The sequence below is a fragment of the Poecile atricapillus genome, chromosome 6 (assembly GCF_030490865.1).
Source record: "Poecile atricapillus isolate bPoeAtr1 chromosome 6, bPoeAtr1.hap1, whole genome shotgun sequence".
Classification (NCBI taxonomy): Eukaryota; Metazoa; Chordata; class Aves; order Passeriformes; family Paridae; genus Poecile; species Poecile atricapillus.
In genome coordinates this window covers 33,152,445-33,172,084 of record NC_081254.1, presented here as the reverse complement: position 1 = coordinate 33,172,084, position 19,640 = coordinate 33,152,445, and the positions used below count along the sequence as shown (strand labels likewise).

General features: G+C 43.0%; 1 protein-coding gene across 2 annotated transcripts in view; it reads right to left on the bottom strand.

The window, feature by feature from the left end:
- Nucleotides 1-2,001, bottom strand: part of INPP5F (inositol polyphosphate-5-phosphatase F) — a 38,558-nt gene extending 36,557 nt beyond the window's left edge. For both annotated transcript variants that reach the window (XR_009277898.1, XM_058841976.1), the window contains exon 1: nt 1,683-2,001. Coding sequence is in view for 1 of the 2 variants with exons in the window: in XM_058841976.1 (XP_058697959.1) it covers nt 1,683-1,779 (97 nt within the window). In the remaining variant the exon portion in view is untranslated. The remainder of the gene's footprint in view (nt 1-1,682) is intronic.
- Between the last annotated feature and the right edge of the window lie 17,639 nt (nt 2,002-19,640).

Below are 19,640 nucleotides of genomic sequence, written 5' to 3'. Positions count from 1 at the left end.
TGCCTGAAAATGCAGAGGCAGGCGAAGGACAAAATGCTGCTGGAACAACAGGCAGACAAACTGCTGGGCACTGGAAAAGCTTCCAGAAGGTTAAGGGACACCAAGGAAAAATAAAACACAGCAATGGCTGCGTGAAAGCAAGGCACTGATGCCTTTAAAAGTTAGTTATCAAATACTAGCCTCCAGAACTTTAGATCACTAGTTTGTGATTTAATTACGGTTGGTGAAGGAAGAGCTTTTAGCCCATGCAGATGTCTGTAACCATCAGAAACCTAAACCTGAGGGGTTTTCCCCCTGTGAAAGCACACATTTCACTGACTAGCAGTACTGTCTGCTAGCTTAACAACAATTATTTTGATCACTTGCAAATCAAAGTATTGCTGGATCAGTAGAGTTGATGGACAAGAATTAGTCATGCTGACTTGACACAGATTGCAATTTTATCTAAGAGACGCAAACAAATTGAGCTGAGAAGACACAACTCTAGGATGAAAATATAACACAAGAAAGTGCAGTATGAAAAATAGTTCTTTAGAAAAACACAGATAACAATGGTATTCATGTTTAAAGTTTGTCTAGCCTTTCACAGAAGCTCACGAAGTCTACTGTACTCAGATAACCAACCTGGTCATATACATGTTTAGCCACCTTCTTTGGCACAACACAGATCCCAGTTTTAGAAAGCTCTAAGTAACATCTGTGCAGCCTGCCACATGTTTGGTAAAACACCCAGCTATTTAGAGTTTCTTTAGCATATAAGCAAGGTCAGCACGGTCCTTTACATTAAAGCTATGTATTAGAATCACAAAAGAATAATAAAAACTCATTGAATGGTTTGGCTTTGAAGGGACCTGAAAGATTATCTCGTTCCAACCCCCTACCATGGGCAGGGAGCCTATATTACACAAAGCAAGATCATTTCCACGGGTGGTATTTTATTCTATAGACACCTTCACTGAGTAACCTCCTAGGCGGGATAGGATAATTACCATTGTTTCAAAATTCTCTTTTACACAAGTCCATCTCAATTTTTGTTCGCATTGCCTTCCCTTTAGCCTTATATTAACACACAGTGGAGCTCTGTGTAATTGTAACTCACACAGCCTGTAATCACTGAAAAAATTTAGAAGCACTTTAGAAGCCACAGAATCACAGCACGTCAAAGGCTTGGACTGGACCTTACAGATCACAGTCCCTACTCAGTGTGTAGCCACCTGTTCAATTTCTCCTGGAAGGGGCGACCTCGGGACACATCTGCCCAAAGACGCAATGCCCGTGCACCGGGAGCATCCCTTATGTAAGGCTGACACCAGCCCCCCACGGCCCTTCTCCCCAGCGATGCTCCCCGGGGATGACCCCGTGCCTTCGGACACCGGCACCTATCCGTGTCACCCCGGCTGGGGGGCAGCGCTGCTGGATTTGCGGGGAAACAAGCGCACGGGGAGGGCGAGCGGCGAGCCAGCCGGGACACCGGGACACGCGTGACCTCCCGCGGCCCGGGAGAGCCGGGGTCGGTGCCGCCAGCTGCGGGCCGATGGGCAGCGCTACCGAACCGCCGCGGTACCGCCGGGGACACCGCGCCCGGCCCCGCCGCCGCCGCCCCCCGCCCGCCCCCGGCGCTCGGGTGAGACCCAGCCCGCCCTTCCCCGCGCAGGCGGCGGGCGCGGCCGCGGGGGTCTCACCGGCTCGCAGCTGCAGGCTGCCGTCCCTCCGGCTGCACCACAGCGCCCGCTCCCCGCTCTGCAGGATGTAGTGGTCCTTGGCTTGGAACAGCTCCATGCTCGCACGCCGGGAGCCACCGGGAGAGAGGGACGAAGGGAGGGAGGCAGGGGAGGAAGGGGCGCTCCCGCCGCTCCCGCCGCCGCGCGCGGCCCCGGGGCGGAAGGGGGAATGGCCGGCACGGGGAGCGCGCGCTCGCGAGCAGCCGCGCGCGGGGGCGCGCACGCGGGCGCTGCCCCGGAGCCCGAGCGCGAGCGGGCGCGAGCTCGGGTTCCGCTCCCGCCGCCGCACGTGACAGCGCCCGGCCCCGCCCCGAGCGAGCTTAAAGGAGCAGCGCGGGGGGCGGGGCCTGAGGGGGCGGGGTCAAGGGTGGAGGCGGGGACTGCGAGGGGCGGGGCTTCCTCCTGAGGTCGTTCAGCACATTCCCCTCAGCCCCTTCCCCTCAGCCGGGCTCCCCTCAGCCCCTTTCCCTTCATTCCCTCTCCCCGCAGCCGGGCTCCCCTCAGCCCCTTTCCCTTCATTCCCGCTCCTCTCAGCCCCTTTCCCTTCATACCCTCTCCCCTCAGCCCGGCTCCCCTCAGCCCGGATCTCCTGATCCCCTCTCCCCTCAGTTTCGCTCCCCTCAGAAGGTGATACACGGTGTAACTCGTGGTGAAAGGAAATCGCAGGACCGTAGCACAGGGCTTATCGTTATTTTAAATATTTATCCAGAAGGCGGCACCTCCTGATGAAAGGGAAAATTATTCCCTCTGTCTCCTCTGCAGGCAACACTGGAAAATGTACCTGCAAATTTGTCACTGCTACAGAGCCGTCCCAGCCTTTCTGACGGCTTGTCCACAGGCTTTTGTTTAATTACAGAAGCTGAAGTCCCACTCCCTGTGAAATTGAGGAAGAGATGGATACAGACAAAAAGCTGATCCTGTCCTGCACACGAGCAGGGGAGTGATGGAGCAGCTCTGGTGGGCACCTGGCGTCCCAGTGAAGGGCTGCTGGCTGCTTCGATTCGCAAATTAAAAGATTTACCAATTATTGTTAAACCACCGACAGTAGGAGAAAAACACTACTTTCAAACCGTTCTTTGAAAAGATTTCTCTCATTTTTCTCCATTGATATGTATTAGTGATGCTACAAAACACTAAATGACTAAAGGACATTAAGAAATGAGAAATCACATTATTAAATGTGAACATTCAAGAGCCAGGGAAGAGCTTGATTGATTTTGGGAGGTACTGAGTAGCCAGTCTAGAAAAGCATCCAAGTGCAGGCATGACTTTAGATGTATAATTTAAATAGGTTTAATTGAGCATTAACATCTTTTAAGATAAGTGTATACTTCAGAACTTTTGTGGTTTGGGACTAGGAACTGAACTTCTCAGTGGGTCAAAACATTATTTTTGCTCCCATGTCTTTAGTCTGCACCATCATTCACTAAATATTTCTCACTTGCAGTATCATCTCTATTCTGCTTGCGTTTCCCAAATAGTTCAGTGTTGTAGCACAATGCATAGGGTCACCATTAAAATGCTTGCAGGGATTTCAAGGACAGACTTTTGTTTTGCCCTTTTTCACGCTTTGATTAGAGGTTTTTTTCCTCCCCGTGGGTAGTTTTCTGTTTGCATTCAGTGTGTTTTCCATAGATTCACAGCTGGGTGCTGTTTTTATGAGCCTGTCAGCTTTAGTTGGCATAGAGCAAAAAAATTGAAAGATTAATTTTGCATTTTTGCAATTCATTGTCACTAGCTAATGGTAAGGAAATGCGTAGGCTGACAATTAGTCATGCACTCTCTCAGTATTACCTGATTGCCAGCAGCTTGAATTCAAGTTTAAATGTTGATTAACGGAAAGGGATGTGATTTAGTAACACTCCACACTTGGAAGTGCAGTTGGCTGGATAGGTTGGACAAATACACCACTCTTCCTGAGATGAAGGGTACCGGATTTGGAAATGGCACTGTAGACAGTGTGAGGAACTTTATTTCTAAATGTCAGTCATTAAAAAGTCATGAAACAATTTTTTGTTTGTTTGTTTGGCTTCAATGCTCCTGACAGCTTCCAGAGAAACAGTGGAAAACTCTAGGGTCATCTTTTTGGATGCCAAAGCAACTGCAGAAGCCTTTCTTGTTACTCTTCATACTCCTTGTCAGTTTTTAATCCAACTGTGCTTTGTCATTTCTATTTTCATTTGTGTGTAGATGAAACACCTCTGTATTCCTCCTTGGCATTCCCTACCCACTTACACCTTCCACATGCTTCATTTTTGCCTTGGAGCTTAGGTAGCTCCTCTTAGGGAGGTTACTTTCCTCTACTGAAATATGTTTTTGAGAAGACTTTTGTGTGCGTTTTAGAGAGGGTCTGTTGTGCATTAAGAGACTGCTTTGAGAAGGAACCTCCTCAGAACAAGAGTAACACAAGAGGGTCTCCTGACAGGCAGAATAGCAGATAAAAGAGATTTGTTTGGGACTAGAACATTTTCTGAAGTGCCTATAAATGTACTACTGAAAAAAAAAAAAAAAAAAAAAAAGGAAAAAAGAAAAAGTTGTGTGTTGTATTTTATAACAGAAAAATGCAAAACTACTGGCATGAACATTAGCTTTTTGGCAAGAAAATGAAAACTCTCAAAAACCAGGGAGCAGTTCTGCATAAGAATTTTTGCCTGAATTTATTTTTATCTTTTCACTGAAGCAACTTTTTGTGGCAGCTGTAGTTATCTCTAAAGGAAGAGGAACTCTGGTATTTCCTCCTTCCCCATGAAAGCCTCTTACTTGCAATGGGCATCTTTCCATTTCAGTGAGCACTAGGAATAGAACAACCTTTTCTCTTCAAAGCAATGTGTTTGTGGTTAATATCTGCAGTATACACTAGGGCTTATGGACAAGGTATTGATTTCCCTCTCTTGCACTGGCTGTTAAGAGCAAATCAATGGGACCATTTTCTAAAATAAATGAGTATGTTTTGACTGCCTACGATTCTTTTATTCTGGAATTGCAAATTGCACTTTACAGAGTACCAAGCTGGTGCACATAAGAAGATTTCTTACTGTGTTGTTGGGCTGCCTTTCTCAGTTAAAATATGGTTTATACTATACCAAGGCCATATTTAATTAATAATTTCTCCAAAGTAAACAGCAGGCTGTTCTTCAAGGCCATTGTAATAAAATTTGCATCACATTTAAAATGGATTCTACTTGCTTTTCCTCAGTCTGAAAAAGTTAATGGTTTTATTACCCTTTGGAAGAACTTCTCTCTCTTTCTTTACTTTTAATTTGGGCTGGGGTTTTTGTAAAGAGCAAAATAGCTCACATTACAAATACAAAAAATTCTGCCTTTAGAAAGGATAAAAAGTAAAATTTCAGGATCACTGTAATTTAATAAGTCTTTTAGAAAAAGATTTTTTTTCTGATACCATTTAGCCAATTTGAATTAATTTTGCAATTAGCTTTCTTGGAAGTTGCTTTAATTTCCCTAGGTTTTTTTTTTATATATATTTTTTAATATCATAGAAACAAAAAACATCATAATCTCTGTAACATTACTGGTGTCCACTGAATGTCTTTTTCCTCAAGATGTATCAGTCAATTAGACAGTAAAAGAGCAAAAGTAACAAAATAGATATCTTCCATTTTTGCATAACTGACTTTATGTGCTGTGAAAACTGTGGAGGCCAAGCATCAAATGACACCTGAAGAACAGCAGTAGTTGCCAAGCGCTGAAGTGTTATACATGTCTTTTTGTCACTTTTCCCTGGGTTTGGCTGCCCTAGGAAAAGGAACTGTATTAGCTATTCAGTGCAAAAATCTGTCAGTCATATGTGATGGAAATAAATGCAGGAAAAGTGGGGAGGGGGGAAGTAGAATCACATTCCTCTTGCTCCCTGTTCTCCTGGCACTCATTATTTATACAATATTTATGAATTCTTATGCATTGTTGACATTCGTGTCATGCCCAGGAGCTCCAGTTCTGGATAAGGACCCCCACTGTGGGAGGTGCTGTGCAGAGCCAGCAATGCCTGCTCAGAATCTCGGGATTCAGAACCATTACAAAAGGCAAGGTCAATAACAGAATGAGATGTTTAAGGGATGAACATAAGATGATGAGGCATTTTTCATCGACTTGGACACCAGTGGTCTCAGCATTCCAGGACTTAACCATTTCCGAGTGGTGATGAAAAACATACTTTAGTACTCCATTCAATTAATAAAGTTTTAACACTAAATATTTATATTATATCACTCTAGTGGACTCCATTCTCTATACTGAGAATAATATGCTTTAAAAATAGCAGATGTACTTGTACAGCTGCAGCAAAAGCGTGTGCAACAAATTAACTTGGGGTCAAACTCTCCTTTCTTCACCCCAGAAGTTGTTCCAGAGGGAGCTTTGCAGAGTAAGGTCTGACACGCTGTGACATTCAGCAACAATACTGAATGCTGCTAAAGCCAGCTTAAATAATCCTTTCCTCCTTCCCAGCTGTGTGTTTCTATTCCTGTCCCATGCCTGCACTGGATAGCCACAAGCATTTGTGCAGCATATTGTCAACTGGATTTGTAGATGCACAATAACCTATTAAATAGCATTTATGAAACTGGACTCTGAATCACAGTAACTGAAGTTAGAACAAACTTACCTGGCCTTACTGAGCAGAAGGAGCTTAATTTTGTGGGGCCAGGACTTACCTTAGTGTCACTCAGACAGTGCCGGGCTCACGCTGAGCAGAATCAGATCATGTCTATGGTACGGATATGTTCATGCCTACGTTAGGAAGCAGCACCATGGAATTGGAAAGGATTTGGAGAACTAAACAGCTGGTACTGAGGATCCAGCTTCTGAACTATGCACACTCCAGGGGCTTTATTTAAGATTAGATCTAGTTTTGTCCTACAGACCCCTTAGCAGCTGGAGTTTGTCAGAGGCAGTTCTGAAGTACATCTCCCGTTTTCTGTTGTAACTCTTAAGGAACCCAATTCATGTGCTCACATACAGAAGAGCAGAGCCCTGGGATGAGCCTCAGAGAGCGTCATCCAAAGGAGCTTTTCCAGGGACCATCACCTTTCCCAAATGTCATGAGGTGGAACAGTAAGAGCTGGAACTGAAAGCCTTGCTGTATCCCAGGCAGATTACCAACACACAGATGTGGTGATTGTTTTTAACACTGTAAGTGAAATTACTCTGGCAGAAATTTGAAGCCATAAAAAACCTCACTGACACACACCCACAGGTCTCCAAGAGAACTCATATTTACAAAACCACATCCTCTACATAATGCTGTATTTACACTGCAGATGCACCTCGGTGTTTAAGAGGAGTAGGGATGTGTGACACTCAACCTCTCCTCCTAAGAACAGTCTCTAGCTTCCAGGCAACAATTTAGGTCAAAAAATAATTTATCAGCTTTCCCTTCATCTGTGGCATGTGGATAAAAATGTCCTGTATGGATCTTGCAATCCTCAAACTCTTGATGCTCAGTTAAGTACTGTGCCGGTAATTAGAATTCTTATGACTCTCAAAGGGCTAAACCAGAAGATTAAAAGAACTTTATTTTCCTGTGAGATTATATGTTCTATACTTGAGTGACTGGGAGAGATGATCATTGCTATATACAGGCTAAAAGTGTTTATTGCTGGCTTTGCTTTTCTTGTGCAATGCTATGTAGGTCATTGTCAAACCTAGCGAGAGAAGATAGATATGAGACTGAAAAAGAGGATTGGAAATCAGAAAGTGTGAGTCCTTGTCCTTGAACACATAGCAGGTTCTTTGCACCACACTTTTACATTTATGACTAAAGGTAACATTTGTTCCCTACTATGCAAAAGTGTTATAGGCTGACTATACTGATATGTGTAAAATGTTTTAAACTACCATGGCAACAGTTTACATTCATATTTATATGCAGATAAATGAAAGCAAGGTTTATCTTTTATGGTAATAATAAAATAGAATTTATGTACCTCAAATACCTCAAACAAATCAGGGAAGTTCTGTATTTTTGTTGGAGTCAGTCAGGTTCTGCATTTGTGGGGAGGGACTGCCAGTGAGGAGCAAGATTGGAGTGGAGCAAAGTGGAATAAGAACCACATGAAACATTTGGCAATGTGCTTTTCACTTTGATATTTTAATTATATTACAACATCTATCTATCTGAAGAATTTATATACTGCATTTCTGTAATAGGCTTTTACCTTGGCTCTATGGCGATGTATGATAAATCAGAGGGCTGTAACACTTTAATATGGAGCTATACAAATGATTCAGTTTTACCTGATGTTTCTGAGATAAGGTCAAAGGCATTCCCAAATTAAATTTTACAATATTCTGCAAACTGCATATAAATGGTCAATTGTCTCTCTGAGGGAAGAGACACACAAAGAATTGCAAGGCACTCTTTCATTTATTAAGGCCATATACACCATTACACCATATAGGATGTAGGAGGAAATAGAACTGTCCCTGAGTAATTACTGAAGGGAAAATTACAAGCATGTGTTGTTGTTGCAGGAGTTACACTAGGTCATCAGTCTGGTAGGGCCAGGTGCAGACATGATCAGCTTGGAGAAGTAAGTGCTGATCTTTGAGCACTGACAGAGGATGAGGCCCCAGAAAGTAGGAAAAGTATCTGGGTTTCTAATTTCCTATTGTCTTCCAATGTCTGTGAAACCACTGGGTGGTTAGAAGTTCCTATATATTGAGGAATCTGTGCCACTATCCTGACCTTAACAAAGGGAAAGTAGGAAGAGTCACAGAGTTTTAGATCAGTCAGACCCTTTTTTTAAATTAAAAGAAAGAACAGAAAAATAAAAATTTCAAAGTATGTACTTTCAAGTACTTGCAAGACAACAAAGTATGAACAGTTAAGATGATAAACATGAGATTAAATCAACATCCTTTCTTCTTATGACAGTCTAGCAGTCCTGGGCAATAGTTGTGTCTGCACTTAATATGACCTTTGATCCTGTTCCTTGTGATTTCCCTATAACTACCTAAGGAAATATGGTCCACTTCTAGCACCTCCACAGTCCTAACATTTGGGAATTTTCTCCTGGAGAATGGTTACTAATGGTTCACACTCTAGTTTGGTGCTATCCTGTACCTTTGCCAATGGCCCAAATAATGGAATAACAAGTGTACTTAGTAAACTCATCAGGCTAGAAGGGTCAGAAAGCTCACTGTGTATCAGAATTCCATTATGAGGTTATGTGGCAAGCTGAATAAATTACCTGAAATGAATGAAATGCCTGGCAAGAGAAAAAATTCAAGAGTAATAATCATCTGTATAAATACAAGCTCAGGAACAGTTGGTTAATCAGGAGTCCTGAGATAATCCTAGATCATAAATTGATAAAGGAACCAGTAACAAAAAAGGGGGAAAAAAATCCATTTATACTACAATGAATACACAGGAGCATTATGCATAAGACCTATTCAGTAATCCTTTTACTCTGCTCTGAGTCAGACCTCAGTGGGAAGTCTTTATTCAGTTTGATACAACCATTTTAAGAATTATCTATAGAAAACAGGCCAAAGGAAATCAAGGATAATCTGAACTTGAAAAGCTGTGATTTATTATTTGAAGAACAGGGACTTTGGACTAGTTTCTCATTGGAAACAGGAAAACACTCCTGAAACACACAAGAATTGCTGGAAAGAGGACAAGAATAACTGGTTTCTTTGCTCAGTGTCCCTGAGCCATGGAATGGTGGAGGCTAAAAGGTACCTGTGGTTCAAGCCCTCTGCTCACAGCAGGATCAGCTAGTGAAGGTTGTCCAGGTTCATGTCCAGTGGGCTTTGGCCCCTTTTGTCCAAAGACAATGACTCCAACCCCACTCTGGGAAATCTGCACCACTGTTTGACCACCTTCACAGAAAAATAAGAATTCTTAATTCTAAGTGAAATTTCCTGTATTTCATTTTGCAGCCATTTCCTCCTGTCCCTTCACAGGATATACACAAGAAGAGTCTAGCCCCATCTTCTTTTCTTCCTCCCATCAGGCATTTACACACATTTAAGGTTTCTCCCTGAGTCTTTTCGTTTTGAGGCTAAGCAATCCCAAGTCTTATTCCAGAAAATAAAAGTACTAAGCATAATCACAGGAAGAATGAGTTAGACAAACAAAGAATGAGTTAGAAACAAAGCATTTGGCTAAATAGGGCTGGGAATAGACTGCTCAGTGACATTATCTGGGCACTATCCACCGTTGGTGTTAAGAACAGGTTAGGCAAGATAGGAATGAGGTGATGTGATCACTTCCTATTCACAACCTAAAAGGATTTGCTGCACCCTAATTCTTAGGAGTCTCAGTCTCTTTTCCCACTTCCACGTTTCTTTAACCTTCTTTTCACCCATTCCCTGTCTTTCTTGCCTCATGCACGCATCTGTCAAGCAGTAGAAGTTTCTGCCAAGGTGTAGGAACCCCACAGAACTGCAAATACTTGTCAGCTGCAAGAAATTGCAACATTCATCCTACTCAACCCTCTTTGCTTTCTGTGCCTTTTCTGGCTGGGTCTGAGCCTTCTGAGCAATGCTTTGAATGTCATGTCCTGTGTGCAGCTCTTGTGAGGTCACTGCTTTGTTTTAAATATTGTGCAAATTTAACTTAGGCATCCAGAGCCACCTGAGAAGTGGCAGGATTGTCACATTTCAGGCCAGTGGATTCCAGCACTTCTCTAAGGCTGTAGATACTTCACCAGAAGGTTTGGGTCATGGCTTCTCAATTTATTGTTTTAATTAAGAAAAGAAAGCCTACTTCATAAGTGTTTTGTTTCTTTCTGTGACATTTATCAATGTTGTTTTTGGTTTTTGTTTTTTTTTTCCCTAAGCAGCTGTTGTAAGCTGTGGAAGTAAAAAGGGGGGAAAAAAAGAGAAAAAGGCTGACATTCCATTTCCCCCCCCACCCCAGACATATTTACCTCTTTACAGAAAAAGCAGCCCTGAATGTGCCAAAAAACCCACCCCAATAAATGAGAAAGCAAACATGAGCAAGTCCCCAAATAACTTTCCTGCTCAACTAAACCAGCTTGAAATTAGGTTTCTGAGACCAGCTGGAGCATCACACAAGCAATTGTTCTGTTTGGCTGATTTGATTTGCCTCGAGCTGCAATGTTAATTACAGTGAAAAAAATAAACACAAACTCTAGTTAAATTTGCTAACAATCTTAAAAATAGGAGCTCCTGCCCTGCTCTTAATCAAACACAGCATCCAAAATCAAACACAATTTAATACTAACAAAACCAACCATGGTCATAGGTTTGATTCTCAGAGTATGAAATTTTAAGTATTAGTTATGTTTAATATATTTGATTCAGTTTAAGAAAGATAAAATGAAAAATTTATGTCCTGCCACAGTTTTATAATGCCTATGGGGAGAGGATTTGGGGAGCACTGGGAATCAGCACCACTGGGTGATATAACTGTCAGTGCAAATAATTCACTGTGCTACTTGTAAATTGGAATAATGGGCACATGACCTATGCCTATGGAGTATTTCATGACTGGAAAGCATTTTGGAATCAGGTAATTAAAAGACTACATAAATACACACAAGAGCATGCAAAGTTCCCTGAGATGGAAATTAGATGCAAAACAATCCCCAACAATTGTGATAAGTGGATTAATTGATGTGGACACTACTTCATCAAAGACCAATTTTTGCTCTATGCTTTCCATATCCTCTTCTTACAGTCCAATTTGTTCAAGGGAAAGCTCTCTCAGCTATCAAATCATAAAGATTGGAGCAATCCTTAGACATTTGTGGCTCCTTTGTAGGTTTTATTGGTGACATAAGGCACTCTGAAGGGATATGCAATCACTTCCTCTCAGGGGAAAAGTGGCTTATATGAATTCTGACCCGGCCTGGCTTTGACCAAGAGCACCCTCAACAAAAGAAATATTTACTGAATACATTGATTGTGATTTTAATATCTCACCCTTTCAAAATGGGTTTTTCAGAAGCCAAACCAATGCTGGTCAGAAGGGACCTCTGGAGATTGTCAGTCTAACCTTTCACCTGAGGCAGCACTTCGATTAAAAGCAGAGCTAAAATTTCATATTTTGCTGCTCCTCACACACGTCTTCCCAGAAGTACATCTTCCCAGTCTCTATAAGGAAAAATAATTGACACAAAGCACTGGAACTACTTAAATCTCGCTCTTATTTTGTAGTTTTGAGGTTTTGCAGGGTTCAGGCACCTCTAAGAGCAACACCTGAGGCAAAAATGATGCGCCCGTGCCATAAGGGTGATACAGGCCAGACGTGCGGAGTTCAGTGGCAGTCCCCGCCGCTTGTGGCCGTCTCAGGTGCGGTTCTCACGTCACGTCGCTGTTTTGCTGTAAAATTCTGTAAAAATTCGATGTTTCAGCCGCCATCCGCGGGGCGCTGCTGCCCCCTGCCGGCCGCGCTGCCTGACGGGGCTGTGACGTCATCCCGCGGTGCCGAGCCGCCATGGCGGGACTGGGCTGTGGGACAGTGCCTCAGGCCGCCCTCGGGGAGCTCAGCTGGTGCCGCTCTGCTGGGTGAAATGCTGAGGCTCTAATGTAGCGTTTTCTTGGTGCACTGGGCTGTGGGACAGTCCCTCAGGCCGCCCTCGGGGAGCTGAGCTGGTGCCGCTCTGCTGGGTGGAATGCTGAGGCTCTAATGCAGCGTGTTCTTGGTGCACTGGGCTGTGGGACAGTCCCTCAGGCCGCCCTCGGGGAGCTGAGCTGGTGCCGCTCTGCTGGGTGAAATGCTGAGGCTCTGATGCAGCGTTTTCTTGGTGCACTGGGCTGTGGGACAGTCCCTCAGGCCGCCCTCGGGGAGCTGAGCTGGTGCCGCTCTGCTGGGTGAAATGCTGAGGCTCTAATGCAGCGTGTTCTTGGTGCACCTGTGTGGAGCCACAGAACCACGGAATTGTCAAGGCTGGAAGAGAACTTCGAGATCATCCTGTTGTCCATGCCTAAACCACAAACCATGTCACCCAGCCTCCAGGGATGGTGACTCCAGCATCCCCATGGATAACCAATTCCTGATGCCCGAGAACCCAGAGAGTGAAAAAATTTCCTCCTAATATCTAATGAGAATCTCCCCATCTCAAGATCTGTATGACAAATGCCAAGTTACCCCTCACTGGCACTGTTAAGTTCTTACACTGAGTGGATTTTGCCTTTATCAGAGCATCATGTAACAAAACATATTAGTTAGGAACAAGTTCCTCAGCTCAAGCCCAAGGAACTTCAGGAGTTAAGATTTTAAATTTGGGGTTTTGTTTTGCCAAGATGCGGCTTCTGCACATGACCTGCTGGAGTCACACTGGAAATGTCCATTTGAGCTAATACAAAAATGGAGTATTTTCTTGCTTTGTCATTTCCATAAATATACACAGGCTCTGTTCCAACTTCTGGAAGCAAAGGAAGCTTTGGCTGTCCAGTCTTTGAGACAGAAAATCCACCAGGGAGGACAGGGGAAATTGTAAGAACAAAAAGCTCTTAAATCTCCTGCCCATGAGAGGAGAGTTACAGGAAAAGAAGCAGCAGGAAGGGATTATTCTAATGGATCAGGCTTCATCAACAGCTACTGGAGACTTATGCAGAGCACCCAATGGAAAACTGAGGGACAAAAAGTAAAAATATCACCAAGTGACACAGAGAGAATTTCACCCTCTTGGTGATGTAGCTTGGATGATACAAAATGTGAATCAATTATGAAGATAAATGCTTTAAGCCTCTCTAAAAATCTGAGAACACATGTTTAATTTGAATGTAATTAAACAAGAAAGTATCACTTATGGTAAAGAAATAACTTTTATCAGATTTATCAGAGGAAAGTACAATACACACTCACAAATAATAAAAATATGTCTCAATTCTACATTCCTCTTTCAAATTCAAGTGAGTGAGTAAAATTTGCCAACTTTTTCTGGGTGAACATTGATACAGGGCCTGGTTTTGTAGCCAGTTGATTCATTGTCTCCTATAGAAAAGCCAGGCCGGTCACATCGACACTGATCTGCTCATTAATCTCGAAAGCAGGTGACACTGAGAGCAAGGTATTTGAAACCACACCTTCCCCCAGTGTTTTTTCCACTTCAATTTACCATCCTTTCCCTCAGTTAGGTTGTGCTCAGTTTCAAGCCAGCAGGAACTTAAGAGCTGCTGCTTGTGCTCACTCCAGAAGAGCTGCTGGGAAAATTCTGGATTTGTTCTTTCTGAATCTGAAGGTTTGTGTTTCTTTTGAGACTGATGGATTAGGATTGTTGGTGATTCTGAGATTTGGAATGAGGATTAGAGTTGTGGTTATGGAATAAAGAGGTGCAGAAATGAACCAATGGCTTTCTTTTGAGTTTATAAACTGTAATAAACTCTAATGCCTGTGTTTGGGATAATTATCTTCGTGTAGAACCCAGACTGGAAATGTTTATTGGTTTTATGTGAAGATCCAGATCATGTGCAAGCAGAGTTCTACAAAACCCAGTTTGGAAGCCAAATCTGAAAGTATTCCTTGTTAAAATGCTGGATATGTCAATGTTATAACTGGAACTGCAGGAACCCAAGGCCTCCAATGCAAACCCGGCACCTTTTATAAGCTTTGAAAAGAAATCCTGGGAAGGCGGGCATCCCCCAGAGCCTGCCCACACCGCTGGGGAGCATCTGCCAACACGATGGCCACATGCAAGATGAGAAAGTTCTCCTCACTATTGCAGGAAACCTTTTCCATCGCAGTCCTTCTGCTTCAGCAGCACAGCAGGAGGAACTTGTGGTGCTCGGAAGGCGCTGCGGAGAGGCAGCGGTGCCGCACGTGAGCCCTCATTGGGACACTGGTACAGGAGGTGACAGAACCTCACAGACAGGTGACTGGCCCACTTCTCTCGCCAAATGACATCCTGTAAGGTGCCTCAGGTTCCCTTGCTGCTGTGTGCCCGCTGTCCCAAAACAGGGATGTGCACACAGAGAGGCCGCTGGGGTCACGCTGTAAATCCGAGGCACTGGACAAGCCAGAACTCAGCTGTGAAGTTTCTCAGCTCTATCAAATCCACGTCCTCTAGTTTCACAACCATGTCTGTTTCTTAGCGTAGTCAAGCACAAACTATTTAAGGCAGGGATTCCCTACGCAAGTAATTGTATGTTATATAATAAAAGTTATGTGTCTAATTGTTACTGAGGGGGAAAAAGAAAAGGTGTAACAATAATAATTGCTATGATTTCTGCCTTCTCCAGTAGTGCCTATTTTCCTTGAAGTAATCAGGGACTTGTTGCTAGGTAGTTAATATTAAAAGTACCTTAAATATTTTAATGTGTCTATGCCTGCTGTTTCTAGGCAGCAATATTTGTTTATGATATTGTTATCCAACCCTACCTTATATCCTTTATTCAGTGTAATCTAATATATCCATACAGCTAAACTTCAGTCCTGGTACTTTTATTCGTCACAGAGTAGCATATTGAAGTCACTACTCTTTAGAATTAAAAGATACTTCTGATGTACAAGATTTAACCTGTCAGGGTTCTAGTTAACAATCTTAGGAACTAAATGAAACAAATAAGGCCATTTAAAATTTGGTAGTTCTTCAGTGCACTTTCTGCACCAGCAGATGCTTACATCTGCCATATTGCAGATTCCCAAAGTTTTAAAGTAAATCGTATGATCTCACTCTTTTGGGTGGAGAGAAGCCAGTTTGGATTGATTTAGCTACCTTGATCCTTGCATGTTCCATCTTAAGGGCTGGCTTTATACTGGGTATGCAGTCACGCAGAAACTTTGATAAACATTTGAGTTTATTGGCTCAGGGTCAAGATCACCTTTAATTGATGAGAGAGGCTTGAGTTGAACTCCCAGCAATTTTTTTGACCAAACTCCAAAATTTTAAGAGAATTCAATGCAAATCTTCTCTATCTTGCTTTTTTTTCTAAGTGGTAATAGGCCAAGGGAAAGAAACATTTCATGGCTGTTGGAAAGGCAGCTGGGGAAAGCAGGAACGGAGATGAGGCAGCAGCTCATCATCAATTGTGACACCAGGGAAGGTCCTGGGCACCAAGTACTCACCAATACCTACTGAAATGCCCGACTAGGGATGTGTGTTATCATTTCATCAGTCCTTTGGAAGTAAAAATTGCTGTATGTGTGGCTGCTGGGCAAAACTGCTTTAGGTTTTCCTGCCTTTCATCTCATCTTGATTTAAATAAAATAGGAAAGCTTGCACTGGGTTAAACATTATGGCTCTTACTAACAGATTTTACAATCTGAGCTGTGCACTTGGAGTGGCAAGACAGAGGGCTGACAACTCCTATTTGCCACGGATCAGTATGGGCTGCAGAAAAAAAACACATTATCTGACTGCCAGCCCTGTGGGAAACGCGCAAGGGAATTATTCCAGACGCTGCTCATTTCTGCAAATGGAAGGAGCAGACCTTTCCTGACAAGACAGAAATGGATGAGAACTCAAAGTTCACAAAATGATGAAAAGCAATAAATCAGGGTTTCAAGTAACCCATGTGGATGATTTTGCCAATCTCATCTGTTCACTGTCAGGGGCTGCAGAAACACAGTAAAAAACAGGCTAAGTTCCATAACTCCTTTGTTGCTAAATTCAGTGTATTTCTTTTACTGTTTTAAAACGAATGCAACCCTCCATTTTTAAAAACTATTTTATATTTGTGAAGTCAGGTGAACAGCAGACAGATCATCTATGCACTGCGTAGATATAAGTAGTAATATTTCAAAGTTTGTTACATTTTCTTGCCTGCTCACCTCATTCCTAACATAGGCACCATATTTCATTAGGAGTTAATTATTTTCATCTCTGTTCTATCTCCAGCCTTTTTACCAAGACTTCCAACAACATTATCCTTTACTGCAAACCCTATCAGGGTTTGTTGTGGAACACATCAGAGAACATTGCACAGTCCTTGAAGAGATGTCAGATATAAAGATCCAAGGATGAACAACTCCAGGTTACATTTTTAATCCTGAAACATGAAATGAGTCCTTACAGATCAATGCCCTTTGGAATTATTTTCTGAAATATGTGTGGCAAATGTGCTTTTCTTTCTACAATCTGAAATTTAATGTAAGATCCCCTGCTCCTGCTTGCCCAGCAATTTGCTGGTGCAGGGACATATGGAAGCTAAAGGCTGGCTGGACCTGTTCCTTCCTTTCATGCAGATTTCCAGCTTCTGGAGTGGAAATTCCAGCAGGAACAACTGAATTAGCCTCTTTATTCTTTTTAGGTTGCTTATTTATAGATCCTGGAAGGGTGTTTGACTGAGAATTGGTGTGTTCCCCTCCTTTGTAACCAGCCTCTTGCCCATCTTAAAATAACTCTTGCCCTGGATTACAGGGGCTGGCATTCAGTTACATTGGTCTCTAGTGTTACAGACCATCCACGGTCCCTCTGTGGCTCACAGGCACAGGGACTGATCCCATGCACAATCCCATGGATGGGTTCTTTGGGCAGAGCTCAGGAGCCCAAATTATCCAGTCTTAAAGGCTGATTCTTTGTGCAACCAGGCCAGTGTATCTCAGTGTCACCCATTTATCTTTAAGCAAATGGTTTATCTTTTATCTTAAGAAAAAAATAGCTGAAACACACTTGTTCATCTGGCTCTCCTGTACCATTGTACATAAATAGGCGAAAAGTGCCAATGAAACAACTGTTTTCTAAATGCTAAAATGATTGTGTCCATATTTCATTAATGGCAGTACTGTATCTACCCAAAGAAGTTTGACTCTGGAGTTTTAATATTTACACTAAGGCTCCAGGAAATGTCATTTTGTATGGTTAACTTCTGGCTTCAATCTGTATTCCACAGCAAGTGCTGAGTTCAGATTAGTTTTTCCTGAAAGCCTCCTTTACCCAAGTGGCCCAGAAGGGCTGGATTTGTTTCCGTCAGAAAAACTGTTTGATTGCTGTCTTTTGTAATAAACCCAAAATTTTACTATATTCAACTTTTACAGCACTAAGCTTTGTTTCTAGGACATCTGCATTTTATTTCTTGGACACAACAGGACCAAAAGCAGAAAAAGACATTATTGCCCATTACTATACCTTTAGTCTAAGCCAATTTTTCCCCATGTTTGTGTACATCTTTTAAGTCCATGATAGTGCCTTCTACTTGGTCACCTGAGTAATTAAAAAGATAAATACATGCACATTTAAGGGGGGAGACTGAAAACGTAGCAAATTAAAACCTTCTCATAAGCATACCTTGACTGAGATCTGTCCTCTTCAGCAGCTGTGTGCCAGCCACCAGAAGCTATTTTTTTATTAATGTTACTTTTAAAAGAGATACCTTCACTGAGGACACTGGATCAGGGATTTCCTTGACTTACCTTGACCTGAGGTGCAGGGGCAGAGCCTGCCTCTACAAACTGCTGTGCTGCTTTCCTGCCTCCTGGGTGGAGTGTGATTTGTACCCCTTTCCGTTCCCACCTTGCCTGCAAACACAGCTCAGCCAACATAAAGCTGAAAGTAAAACATATCCCAGATAAAGGCTTTGTCCCTCCCTCTGGAGAGGAATTGGACACCAGGCCTGTCCCACCTTGCTCCTGGGGGCAGTGTAACTGCTGCCCCTTCCTCAGGGCATGGCATGGTTTGGCAGCCTGCAAATAAATAGTCAAAATGCTATATTTACTGGAAACACAATGCCTTGCTGCTGTGAGGGTTTAAATATAGAGAACAGGCCACTACTGGCATTTAAAATAGCACTAGCTGGACAAGATAGTGCAATCAGAAAACAGCCTAAGCTTTTGCTGTAGTTCCATGCACAGGCTTTTCCTATCCCTCCTGCTGCATTCAAAGGAGCTGAAGCAGTGCCTTTCACTGACAGGGGATCGTTTGCTCTTGAATAAATTGTGTTGCTTGACATTTATTCAGTTTTTTTGAAATGGCTACTGCAAATGCACTGTGTGCTAGAAAACCTTGCATTCAACAGCACACCTGCTGTTTGTTGTGCACAGCTGTATTTGAAAAGTAATGTAACATAATTCTTACGGTTTTAAACTCCCAATTACTTTCTACCTGGGTTTCAAAGCCAAATTTCCAGCTGCCACCCAGGGTCAAAGCACAGATCAGGTACCACCATCCTGCAGAAAGGCAAGTGAAGGAGGAATTCCCTTCCCCTCCTCTGCCAGCTCCACATCACTGGTACCAACTCAAGGCAGCAAACAGCCTCTGCACAGAGGAAGTCAGGAGCTCACAGGGAATGGGTGGGAATCTTCAGCTGCTTCCTCCTTGGCCACTCCCTCCTCCCAGCCTGTATGCAGGATTTGTAGCTATGCTGATGTGTCAAGACATATAAGCTGGACTGGGCGCAGTTTAGACTTGAGCAAGAGAGGAAACAAAGAGAGATTATGACTCAGAGCACCAGTCTCCAGCTAGGCAGCTCCAGGGCAGCCAAACGTACATTCCCTTATTAGGCCACATCATGAAACCTCACTTTGTTTTGAGTTGTACCTAATTCTGCAGTAGTAGCACCAACTTTAAGAATCAACTTCTAAAGCAGCACTTGGCATAGTGCAGCTCTACCTCCAGTTTTGCTTCTTAAAAGAACCTCATCAGTTGTAATTGAATTTGACTCCACCTACTCTGACAAACACTGAATAGTGTAACATGAATCAGGCCCCATTAGCAGCAGATGACATGTATTAAAAATCTAGCACCTGTTTAACTTCCTGTAAACACTACATTTTTAAGACTGTAATCCTAATTTCCACTCTGCCACCTCAGTTAATGAGGTGGTTTTGATCTGGATTACTTTAGTGGTATACGAAGAGAAACCATTAGATAGGGCCTTATACCATCCACAGACTTTGCTTAGAGCTCAGTTCTAAAAATCCACAGCTGATTTTCCTCAATTTAAGTATTTTTGTTACATGATGTCAGATACATGTCCTCAGCTGAAATGTAACCCTGCATGAGCAATGTGCCACTGAAGTGAGTTCATGCAGGAATTATGCAGGCA